The sequence below is a fragment of the Danio aesculapii genome, chromosome 13 (assembly GCF_903798145.1).
Source record: "Danio aesculapii chromosome 13, fDanAes4.1, whole genome shotgun sequence".
Lineage (NCBI taxonomy): Eukaryota > Metazoa > Chordata > Actinopteri > Cypriniformes > Danionidae > Danio > Danio aesculapii.
Window position 1 is genome coordinate 47034114 of NC_079447.1, and position 13498 is coordinate 47047611.

A 13498-nucleotide genomic window follows, 5' to 3' on the forward strand; every position below is an offset into this window, starting at 1 on the left:
ATTATTCATTTATTCATTTTCTTTTCGGCTCAGTCCCTTTATTAATCTGGGGTCGCCACAGCAGAATGAACCGCCAACTTATCCAGAATATGTTTTATGCAGCGGATGCCCTTCAAGTTGCAACCCATCACTGGGAAACATCCACACGCACACTCATTCACACACATACTCTACAGCCAATTTAGCTTACCCAATTTACTTATAGCGCATGTGTTTGGACTGTGGGGGAAACCGGAGCACCCAGAGGAAACCCACAGCAACACGGGGTGAACATGCAAACTCCACACCGGAATGCCAACTCGAATCAGTGACCATTGAAAATGAACGATTGAACAAATCATTTAAATTTTCTGCTTTGTAGCCGTATTCTAGTTGTTCTGTGACCCCTGTCATAAAAAATTGTGTAAAATAAAATACTTTTAGGACTTTTATTATGAAAATAGTTCAGGTTGCTAGTTAACACTGGGTCAAGCTCTCCCCCTAGAGATCCTGGAGAGAGAGAGAGAGAGAGAGAGGTGTATATTGGACGCTCAACTGGCCTTTATTATGACTGAAAACATCCTTTGCACGGTTTGGATCGCCCTCAAGAGGCTTGATCTCAATGGTTGGTCTGTCTTTATTTGACAATACTGCATTTATTTACATTTAGTAAACTAGTTTACTGCAGCGTAGCATCCTGGTTGCCATGGCAACATGAGCATTTTTTTGGGGGGATTTTGTCTGTTACCTTCATTAGATTTACATCAGGGAGAAATATGTATTGTTATTTATGCTATATAATATATTATCCTTCTGTTCTAAGATTGATTGTGACTGATATAACATTAGACAGAAACAGATGCATCTGACAGCACAAGACAGCAGCTGATTAACATGATAAAATGGTGCATTTGGTGATATTGAACAGGCTGCACAATATATCGAAAAAAATATCATTATCGTGGTACAAAATATATGCAATATATGTATCGCAGACATGTGATAAATTACATTTATGCATTGGTTGTTCATCTAAATTTGACCACTCAGATGGGGCCTTACTATGTTTGGATTCTTGACACATTTTTGCAAAAGGGTTGGATACTCAAATGTCACTTGTTAAATAAATTACTATATTACCAGAACTCATAAATATAAGAAACTAGCTGTTATACACTTAGTTTAAGAGTAGGCACTGAGGTCCACCCTATTTAGGTCCACTCATTTTCTGGCCCTTGGCTGCATATCGAAAATGACTATAATAATTGAATGAATCTAATAAAATAATTTAATGTGCGTGTTGAATATAAGATGTTTGTTGATAGGCTGTGCTTTTGTTGAAACCTCTTCTTGGTCGGTCGCAAATCTTTTTAAATGTATTAAAGGGCAGCACATATCTTAGCTTTACCCCTCCCCCCATGTTGTTGCTAGATCAGGTACATTTTGGCAGAGAGAGAGAGAAGTGAACAAGGATCTAAATGATTATGACAATTATTGACCGAATTATTTATATTATTTATTAAATTTTACATTGATTGTATTTTATTAACGTCTACCCCTACCCCAACCCTAAACCAGTCACAGTAATGTAAAAAAAGTAGCTGTACTTAAGATTATTTATGCTATTTATTAAATTACCCTGACAATGCGGTGGCGCAGTGGGTAGCCTTGTCGTCTCACTGCAAGAAGGTCGCTGGTTTGAGCCTCGGCTGGGCCAGTTAGCATTTCTGAGTTTGCATGTTCTCTCAGGTTTCCTCCAGTTGCTCCGGATTCCCTCACAGCCCAAAGACATGCAGTACAGGTGAATTGGGTGAGCTAAATTGTCTGTAGTGTATGTTTGTGAATGAGAGTGTATGGATGTTTCCCAGTGATGGGTTGCAGCTGGAAGGGCATCCGCTGCGTAAAACATGCTGGATAAGTTTGCGGTTCATTCCACTGTGGCGACTCCAAACTAATAAAGGGACTAAGGCGAAAAGAAAATGAATGAACGATTAAATTACCCAATAAATAAATCTGCCCCTACCCCAACCCTAAACCCAACCATCACAGTACCGTAAAAACAGTAGTTGTACTGAGTATTATTAATGTTATTTATTCAATTACCTAATAAATTGTATTTTTTAACGTCTACCTCAACCCACACATAAACCTAACCGTCAGAGTACAGCAAAAATTAATATTTGAAAAATTAATTATTGTTATATTGTGTCACTAAAATTATGCTATATTGATGTGCGAATCCGCAGCTGTATCCTATCTAGACTTTACCAACTCCCCAGTAGCTGCTGTTCTGCTATTGGCTGGAGCGACCCAAAGGTGAATCCACAGCCAATCAGAGTCAGAATATCTGCTGAGGTTCATAATGTTTTAAATACTAATGTTTGCACCTCGACACAGTTTTTAGTCTGAATTAGATCTTAAAATATCTTTTACCTGTTTATTTAAAACGTTTTGTGAAGGGAATGTTATATTGTAAGAAATATCTTTATCACAATTCTCAACAACAATATTGCATACAATTTCATGCTGAAGGATTGCTTCTGACACAATATTTATGTAATTCTGACATACAGAAAACAGGATCACAGCTCTTCGGGAGGTTCATATTCCAAGTGGGGCGAAAGCAACCACTATAAGACAAGTGCGTTATTTCATTTTATTGAATTTTTTTAATTATTATTTATTTATTTAGCCTTTCTTAAGTTAAAGGGACACTTTGCTGAAAATTTGCTGGTTCTAAACCTTTCTAAATGTCTTTCTTCTGTTGAAAACCGCACAAGAATGAAAAAAAAAAACTGCATATTTTTTGTTCCCAATATGGATGTCAATGGCAGTTTTTTTAATCACCCAAGATTCTTCAGAATATCTTGTTTTGAGGAGAAGAAAGAAATTGAGAAATGTTTTATTTATGAGAACTGTCCCTTTAAAAAAAAGATTAACTGCATATTAAAGTGGTCTTCTTTCTCCTTACAGACACTAGCTCATACATTCAGACTTGACACCTCTCAGATAACGCTAAAGGTATTTTGACATGCATTACATTCCTGTGGTGACCAATTACCCTTACTTTCTGCTCCGTCTTTAAACAAACAGATTATTTTGACATTTTTCCAGATACGCAACAATCGAGGATCTCTGATTCCATTAAACTGCTGCATGCTGCCAAACAGCAAGCAAATGTAAGTACTTAAGCTTAACGTTTAGATATCTTCAAATATGATCGTCAGAAATTCCCTTCTATTATTAAAGGTATGTAAAACGAAATAAAAAAACCTATCATGCAGTTTTATAAGGGGTTTAAACACAGTTGTGCCACAACAGTGTGCGAATATAACCAGCTTTTAATGGTAAAAATGTATTAATTTTATTTTTATAATCACACTTGATTAAAACAGTCTGCAGAAACACTTTGGCATTCTCCCTTTGTACGTGTCATCAGAGGAGGAAAGCCCCGCCCATTAGTGACCTTCTCTCCCTCATTAGCATAGGATGTTAGTCTTTTTTTTTAATCTGCCACTATGCTGGGACAAATAGGCGTTTGTAGTTCCGCCTTCTTTTTAAAAGAGCACAATCTCATTTGAATTTAAAGAGACAGTCACCAAAATGGCATTATTTGCATAAAAGCCTAGAAGGGGAAGATTTCAAGTTTTCACATACACACTCTAGGGACATAAGAGACTTATTAAAAAGGGACATAATAGGTCCCCTCTAAGGGCCAGTAGGTGTCCTTAGAATTAATTTAAAGGGGCATAAAAAGCGAACTATATATCAAGTAATATTTTGATTTGGGCTGTGCGATATTGAATAAAAATTATTTCAGTGAAATAACTTCTGAAACAGCCATGCTTTACTGTTGCGCAAAACAAATTAGAGATTAACATTGTAAGCAAGAGAAATGAAATAAAATACATATCAGCACACCTTTGCGCCACTGGTAGTTTTACCAACTTGAAAACAAAACCACTTGAAACTGTCTTATTGCTTGTTCATACACTCAACGGCCACTTTATTAGGTACACGAGCTGGTTTGAGTATTTCAAAAACTGCTGATCTGCTGGAATTTTCACGCACAACCATCTCTAGGGTTTGCAGAGAATGGCCTGAAAAAGACAAAATATCCAGTGAGCGGCAGTTCTGTGGGGGCAGACGCCTTGTTGATGCCAGAGGTCTAAGAAGAGGAAACTGAGGCTACAATTTGCCCAGGCTCACCACAATTGGATAATAGAAGATTGGAAAAACGTTACCTGGTCTTATGAGTCTCGATTTCTGCTGCAACATTCGAATGGTAGGGTCAGAATTTGGCATCAACAACATGAAAGCATAGATCCATCCTGCCTTGTAACTATGGTTCAGGGTGGTGGTGGTGTAATGGTGTGGGGGATATTTTCTTGGCACACTTTGAGCCCATTAGTACCAATTGAGCATTGAGTCAACCCCACAGACTACCTGAGTATTGTTGCTGACTATGTCCATCCCTTTATGACCACAGTGTACCCATCCTCTGATGACTACATCCAGCAGGATAACGCACCATATCATAAAGCGTGAATCATCTCAGACTGGCTTCTTGAACATGACAATGAGTTCACTGTACCCAAATGGCCTCCACAGTCACCAGTTCCCAATCCAATAGAGCACCTTTGGGATGTTGTAGAACGGGAGATTCGCATCATGCAGCCGACAAATCTGCAGCAACTGCTTGATGCAATCATGTCAATGTGGAGCAAAATCTCTGAGGAATATTTCCAGTACCTTGTTGAATCTATGCCATGAAGGATTAAGGCAGTTCTGAAGGCAAAAGTGGGTCCAACCTGGTACTAGTAAGGTGTACCTAATAAAGTGGCCAGTGAGTGCATTTCAGCAACCATACTGAAATCGTTTTAGATTTTTGGTCCACTTTGCTTGGTTTCAGAGATGTGCTGAAAAGTCTTTCATAGAGTGTGCTAATGACAGGTCCACAAAGATATTTTCCTAATGAATAACAAATCTTTCGCAAACTATTGCAATATGTACATTGCGATATGCATGTATTGCGAATCCCAAATTTTGATGTAAATAGCATAAATTTTTCACATAAAATGTGTCTTTTTACAAAAAATATCTATACATTTTCAGTAGTGGTGTAACAGATCACAAATCTCACGGTTCGGATCACATTATGGGTTTTTAGTCATGGATCGTACCATTTTTCGGATCAGCTGGAAAAGGGAAGAGACAAATCTAATTTCAATTTATTACAGAAACAGCACTGCAAGAATCTTTTGGTTTTAACAAAATTAGAACCTGTAACTTTATTAAAAATAAAATGAAGAAATAATCAACTGAATAAAAATAAATAGTAAAATATTCAGTTCTGTGAAAAATTTCTATTACTGTTGCTGATAACACTAAATGTATAAATCTAACATTATAATTTGTACAACCCATATTTATTTTTAGTCTTATTTTTAATAAATGATTCAGTGATTCACTTATAAAACCTTATCATTTTTGAAGAATCAGTGGCATATTTTTGTTGGCTGGTTTACGCCACCTATTGGTTAAATAATGTACTTGCTGCCAACAGATTTCATTTTTGAGCATCAAGTTAAACGCATATGATTGTGATTTTAATCTTTACCATAAACATCAGTGGTTATATCTAAACTATAAACTGTTATTCAAGTACTTCTGTGTTATTTGACTGTAACAGGGGTCTCAAACTGCCGGCCCACGAACACATTATGGCCCGCCCTCCTCCTCCCTCTGGCCCACAAGTGATGTCGAAAATATGAGATTCGGCCCGCCAAAACATATATTTTTAACCCACTGTTATTGTTGTGCAGTTGCGTCTAGCCACTTATGTTTTTGACCCGCCACCGTGTCGACATTTAAAGTGCTGCATTCAGATTAGTTATTATTTTCTCTCAGTGTACTGTCGAGAGTAACACACACGCGTTTTAATTCTGTGGCTGATTTACACGTTAAAATACATGTCCGTAAGTGCTCTATTTTTACTAAAGCTCTATTTTATAAATATTAAAGGGTTGTTTGATTATAATCAGTTTCATACCACTTGTATTTTGTTGTACAAACATCTCTTTATGGCTTACATATTATGCTGGTGGTGTAACAAATATGATAATTTTGCTATTATTTGATTCAAATGGTCTGATTTAATAGATTTTCCTCATATGCGCATTAAGATTTGCATAAAAACTATGTCCATTAGTAAAATTGTACTGCTGGTTGAATTGAACTTGTTAAAGAAAATGTGAAATTACTTTGTAACTTCATTGCTAACTCAAAAGACTAAAGATTGAATCTCTTAGGATTAATAAACATACGCAAATCGCTATCATTTAGAAGTTATGTTGCGTGGGTGTTAAGATCCCGATCTATTAATGATTAATAGTGCAGCTTACACTGAATGCATTAATACAGGCTAAACAATTAGTAACATAGAACACCTTTAATAACCTAAGAAACCAGCCTGATCTCATGAGAAAACGTAAGTATTTTACATTTTGACAGTTTAGAGGCTAATTCGTACGAATTCGTACGAGTTCAGTCGTACGAAATGGTACGATTTTAAAAAGGCGTGGCACCTAACCCCGCCCCTAAACCCAACCGTCATTGGAGGATGAGCAAATCGTACTAAATTGTACGAATTAGATCGTACGAATTCGTACGAATTAGCCACTAAAAAAAAAGTTACGAATTGCCGTGAGATTGTGTTAAAGAAACCCACCACATACTGAATAACCCACCACAAATTCTTCGGTCATCATTTTATTTTACTAGAAAGCCTAAGTGGTTTTATACATGTGTGATCTCTCTGTGATCGTTACAAATTTAGGATTAATCTACGAGTAAAAAAAAATAATTCATCCTCGGGTCACGTGCGTTGTGAATTTTGTGTTGTGATCCGTACGAATCACAGATCAACAGTGATCTGTTACACCCCTAATATTTCAAGAGTTCCCACTTAGATGTGCTTGGCGTATAAAGCAGGTTTGGCATGCTGTCCCGGGAGAGAACCCTGAGCTCGGAGATATTTGAGCCCAGGGCTTCCGCCCAGTCGATAAGCATATCAGGAGATCCGAGATCAGGTAGGTCTCGAGAGCTTCCCCTTTAGAAAAGGGAGGAAAAGGAGGAGATGGGGTGGAAGGGGGGATTCTTCCAAACGAAGATAGAAACAGTAGGGAGAAAATGATCCATTTATAGAAACTAGGATCACTCTGATTGGATTATTACTGATTACAGATGAGTGGCCAGACGTGCTCAATCATATCACGTGCTCCTCTCGACATTAGTTTATGAAACTTCACTTAGGATGGGGATCCCTTATGGATAATCATGTTTGGGGAGTTTGGTATTTAAAAGACTGACAAAACTTCTAAATGAATGACTGACATACATTTTTGAATTGTGTTTTTTTATATACACACACAGGCCGTACATCCTTGAAGTGGCGAAAAACTACCAGCACGGTATGAAAAATGTTGAATTTTGTTTGCTTAACTTTTGTTTTTTTTTTTACCTTGGATTAATTATCATTATGATTTCTTCCATATGAATATAGTCAAGCCAAGAGCCAGACGTGTTCCCATGACTGTTATTAATAAAACCTTGAAGTTGAGAGAGCAGAGCATTGTGAAACGGGTGAGAAGTTTGATACTTCGACTCTCAGGTTGTTTCTTTATGTTTCAAACAAGCTCACTGTTTAAATACGGCGATGATAACGTATGAACATTGCTCACATGTGACATGATGTTATTTCAGATCGAAAGATTAGAGGAACTGTTGCCTGAAATCAAGCTGAAAAACCATGAAAAGATGACAAAGGTGAACTTATGATTATGTTGAAGTATTTCCTATTGAAACAGGATGTTGCTCACTCGTCTTTGTGTATCAGAGGCTTTAGCCGTTTCACAGATGAGTAGGGCCAGATACAATCAGCGGACACTATTTGCTTTTTCCGCAGAGAATTTTGTAAAAATCTGCGGATTTATGCGGAATTATTTTAGGAGTACTGTAACTAAAAACATAATATGTGAAATAAATAATACATTAACTTTTATTTAATATTTATAATGCAAATCTAATTAACCACTGATTTGGTAAACAAAGCAAATCTAGATCTACTAAAAGATTGAAAATATTACTTTACAAACTGTATTGTAAATCAATCATACGAACATTTTAATATTACCAGTATTAGATCACAAAAATATTAGTGAAATGAATTTAAAAACTGAGTAAATATAAATTTATACACATTTACACAATTAAATACATAGACTCGATGAGCTAAAAATCTGCGTATTTCTGCGTGCGAAGATTTCGTGTGGGCCTACAGATGAGCCTTGATTTGCTATTAGTTGTATTAAAGTTTAGTAAAGTATCACATGATTTACTCACCCTCAAAGGATCCTAGATGTATATTTCTTCCTTCAGTCAAATAGGGCATATGCACAGGGACTTTTAATTTTGTATAAACCAGCTCAGGTGCTTTCATCCCATTATAAAATCTTGTTTAAGATCTAATATGTTTCAAATCAGTGATTTTCCCTGTCTGATTGAGATCTTACGAGAAAACGTAAGTATTTTACGTTTTTCAGTTTAGTGGCTAATTCATACGAGTTCAGTCGAACGAAATTGTACGATTTTAAAAAGGAGGCGTGGCACCTAACCCCGCCCCTAAACCAAACCGTCATTGGGTGATGAGCAAATCGTACTGAATTGTACGAACTAGATCGTACGAATTCATACGAATTAGCCACTAAAATCAAAAAGTTACGGATTGTCGTGAGATTGTGTTGGATATAAAGTGGACCTCGGATCGCCCCAATAGCCAGCTCTACAATGACAATGGTTGACTGATTTTATCAGCAGTCCAAAAACTGATAATAAAAATGCCTCGTGGACTCCTGTAGTGAGTTTTTGTTATAAACGGATTCGTCCATTTAAATCTTTTGAGTGTGAATCATTTCTTTAGTTAAAAGCAGTGTTGGGGAAAGTTAATCGCAGGAGTTACGTTCTATAAATCAGTGTTTCCCAACCCTGTTCCTGGAGGCACACCAACAGTTCATGATTTGGATGTCTCCCTCATCTGACCCATTAACTTCAGGTGTTGGAGTCTCTTCTAATGTTCTGATGAGTTGTTTCAGGTGTGTTTGATTAGGGAGAGGATGAAAATGTGTACTGTTGGCATGCCTTCAGGAACAGGGTTGGGAAACTCTGCTATAAATAACCCGTAATAGGCGAAATCCGTGATGTAGTCAGCTTTATTTTTTACAATTATAGATGTTTTAAGGCTGTAAAACCCCTCACTACACACTTTATACACTTTTCTCAGACAAGCATTAACATTTTCACACTTTTCTCTCTCGTTTAAACACTTTCAAAGTTCAAACTTTCGTAGAAAAAAAAGTTCAGTGTTACAGGATGAAACCGCACATTGTATGAATTGTATGAATATTCAGATGGCAGAAATACGAACAGTGATCCAAGTCGTAGCTGGGCACGGCAGACAGCTGCCATTTTGTGGCGCCGGTGTGCGTACCTTGATATAAACCGATTTTAACAAATCTGAAATGCATAGCGCTGCGTGGAACGTCGTGGCGCAGGTGCATCCAGTGTCACCCCCTTTACGATGATCTTGCTACGGACAGTTACAACCCTTTTTGCATCCTTGTTGAAACTCACACTGCTAGCAATCGAAGATTTATGTTAATTTGAATTCTAAATTCACAGATGCTATTTTTGACACATTTTTTAAAATATGTGGCTAAGAAATAGCTATAAACTTTTTTTTGGTGAGGCCAGTGAAGATTTTGGCAGGGCAAGTGAACATCTGAACCACTGATCCAATCGGGCCAGTAGAAAAACAATGCTTAGCATTTAACCTTGCATCTGAGCCATCTTTGCCACTCAACCCACCAGTTTATCCATGTTGCTAACTTGGTGTGATTGGATGTTTTTTCTCCTGCTGACTCTGAACAGTGTAGATACGAAGCATGTCAAAGAAGGCGGAGTTCCAGGACACACCCACTGATTGCGTAATCGGCACAAACCAATGGCAGCTCAAAGTTGTTTAGGAGCCAAAGGCAACTTTTTGGGGGAGTTCATTTAGAGTTTGTATCAGCAGTTCGAAATGAACTCCCCTAAAAAGTTGGCCTGATTGTCTTTGTAAAAAGTTTTGGCCAGATTTTGTTCAAAATGATGTCAATTTAGTTCTTTTTTAGATTTCTTTTGAAGTATACCAGGGCCTTTAACGTTAACAGTGATTTGTTCTAGCTTTCAGTAGTAAACTACAGCATGTGGCATGGACTAAACCCCGCAAAAGACTCACATTTTCTCTATTAAATTAACCATAATTTACTAATTTTATAAAACAATTAAGCTTTTCATTACAGGACATCGAGTTGCTGAACCAAAAACTGGTCTTTCTTCACAAGCGAATGCAGGTAAATGTTTTTTCTCCTTTCTAACTGATGTCTAATGTCATTATGACATTATCATCATTAAATGCCTAAATAATGACCACCGGCCACTTTATTGGGTGTGCTTTGCTAGTATAGTACCCCATTTTGGTTTCACAACTGCCTTGATTTTCATAGCTTTTTTCAACAAGTTCCTGGAAACATTCTTAAGACAAGCAGCCACTTTCATGCATTTTGGGATTGGGTTGATTGAATTACGTGTTGTAAATATATTTGTGTTGTATTATATTGTCATATTTGGTTACATCTCTTTAAAAGAAATTGGAAAAAAAAGAAAAGAAAAAAAAAGGTACATGTCCTAAATTCAGCAGCTCTAATCTACTGCAGTGCAGACTAAAATGGTGCCACCCATCACAGATTAACTAATATGAACATATTACACAAATTTCTAATCAGCCAATCATATCGCAGCAACTCAGTGCATTTAGGCATCTAGACATGATGAAGACGAACTGCTGCAGATCAAGCCAAGCATCAGAATGGCTAAGAAAGGTGATTTAAGTGACTTTGAATGTGGCACGGTTGTTGGTACCAGATGGGCTTGTCTGAGTATTTCAGAAACTGCTGATCTACTGGGATTTTCAAGCACAACCATCTCATGGGTTTACAGAGAATGGTCTGAAAAAGAGAAAATATGCAGTGAGCGCCAGTTCTGTGGGCGCAAATGCCTTGTTGATGCCAGAGGTCAGAGGAGAATGGCCAGACTGGTTACAGCTGATAGAAAGGCAACAGCAACTCAAATAACCACTTGTTATAATCGAGGTACACAGAAGAGCATCTCTGAACAGACAACACGTCCAACCTTGAGGCGGATGGGCTACAGCAGCAGAAGACCACACCGGGTGCCACTCCTGCCAGCTAAGAAGAGGAAACTGAGGCTACAATTCACACAGGCTCACCAAAATTGGACAATAGAAGATTGGAAAAACGTTGCCTGGTCTGATGAGTCTCAATTTCTGCTGCAACATTCGGATGGTAGGGTCAGAATTTGCCATCAACATTAAAGCATGGATCCATCCTGCCTTATATCAACGCTTCAGGCTGGTGGTGGTGGTGTAATGGTGTGGGGCATATTTTCTTAGCAAACTTTGGGCCCATTAGTACCAATTGAGGATTGTGTCAACCCCACAGCCTACCTGAGTATTGTTGCTAACCATGTCCATCCCTTTATGACCAAAGTGTAACCAATCTTCTGATGGCTACTTCCAGCTGGATAACGCACCATGTCATTAAGCGTGAATCATCTCAGACTGGTTACTTGAACATGACAACGAGTTCACAGTACTCAGATAGCCTCCACAGTCACCAGTTCTCAATCCAATAGCGCACATTTGGGATGTGGTGGAATGGGAAATTCGCATCATGGATGTGCAGCCGACAAATCTGCAGCAACTGCAGATGCTATCATGAAAATATGGACCAAATTCTCTGAGGAATGTTCCAGTACCTTTGTAAATCTATGCCACAAAGGATTAAGGTTGTTCTGAAGACAAAAGGGGGTCCAACCTGGTACTAGTAAGGTGTACCTAATAAAGTGACCAGTAAGTGTATTTGAGAATGAATATCATATTTCACAATGTAATTTGAGCCAAGAATATTCATTTACTGCCATTTGATTGGCTGATGCTTTAACACGCAGTTGAACAGAGGTACCTAATGTTAATAAAGTGGCCGGTGAGGATATCGACAATATAATCTACTTATTAGAGGTGCAACTTTTATTAGAGATACAGTCTGAGATTGAATAAAGTGTCCATCCATCTTTTATTTATTTTAGATGGCCGAGTCCTATTGCTGGGAGGGGATGTTAAGAAGAGCTCCACTGTGGTGAATGAAGGAGTTTAATAAGAAGCTTCACATCTCTGAGAGCAGAATCAGTCTGTTCAGCTTGTGTTCTGTATTTGTAGATTTGTTTTTGAATGTTTTTGGTGTCAGAATAAATATCTTTCTAGTTGTCCTTCATTTGATTCAATTTGAATGATTATGGATTATAGATGAAAAAATCCATTATTTCACTAAATTAGAATATAATGACAAAGACAACATTGTAGGCTCCCAGTGTCTCAATCTAAGCTCAACATTGTAGGCTCCCAGTGTCTCAATCCAAGCTCAACATTGTAGGCTCCCAGGGGCACAATCTAAGCTCAACATTGTAGGCTCCCAGGGGCACAATCTAAGCTCAACATTGTAGGCTCCAAGCGTCTCAATCTAAGCTCAACATTGTAGGCTCCCAGTGTCTCAATCTAAGCTCAACATTGTAGGCTCCAAGTGTCTCAATCTAGTCCATTAATTAATGCAAAGCATTGAAATGGTCTCTGTTTGACTTAGTAGGTTTCAGAATCATGGGGATGACTGCTGACTTGACAGTTGTGCTGAAGATCATCATTAGAACCCTCCATAAGGGGGAAAAGTATCTAAAGGCAATTGCAAAAGAACCTAGATGCTCACAGAGTGCAGTATTTAAGTATATTAATAGAGTGTTAAGAGGAAGGGTAAAATGTGGCTGGAAAAGGTGCACAAGTACGACCGCATCCTTGAGATGCAGAGTCAGAGCATCAAGAACCATCGCATACAGACGTCTGCATGACATGGGCTACAGCTGTAGAATAGCATGGGTCAAGCCACTCCGCAATCAAAAACAATGTTAGAAGTGTCTGTGCTGGGCTAAAGAGGAAAAAGTACTGGTCTGTTGCCCAGTGTTGCTATTTTCAGATGAAAGCATATTTTGTATTACATTTGGAAATCAAGATCCCAGAGTCTGGAGAAAGAGCGGAGAGACACAAAAGTCAAGCTGATTAAAGTCCAGTGTGAAGTTTCCAGTCAGTTATGGTTTGGAGAGCCATTGGCTTTTATCAAGACCACAGTCAAGCCATGAAAAGTCAACGTGTTGAATATAGTAAACCAGGGGTGTCCAAACTTGGTCCTGGGGGGCCAGTGTCCTGGAGAGTTTAGCTCCAACCCTAATCAAGCACAAAACTCTTCAGGACACCAGCCCTCCAGGACAGAGTTTTGCCCATCCCTGACCTAAACCT

The 13498-nt window shown here is 38.1% G+C and overlaps 1 protein-coding gene across 1 annotated transcript; it reads left to right on the plus strand.

Moving 5' to 3' along the window:
* The first annotated feature begins 509 nt into the window (after positions 1-509).
* si:zfos-1056e6.1 (uncharacterized protein LOC107988029 homolog) lies at positions 510-12319 on the plus strand. The gene is made up of 9 exons (XM_056471533.1): positions 510-604; positions 2553-2620; positions 2953-3000; positions 3094-3158; positions 7414-7451; positions 7544-7623; positions 7744-7806; positions 10380-10430; positions 12244-12319. The coding sequence occupies exons 1-9, from the start codon at positions 547-549 to the stop codon at positions 12295-12297; spliced, it is 525 nt and encodes a 174-aa protein (XP_056327508.1). The 5' UTR covers positions 510-546; the 3' UTR covers positions 12298-12319.
* Positions 12320-13498: the final 1179 nt, after the last annotated feature.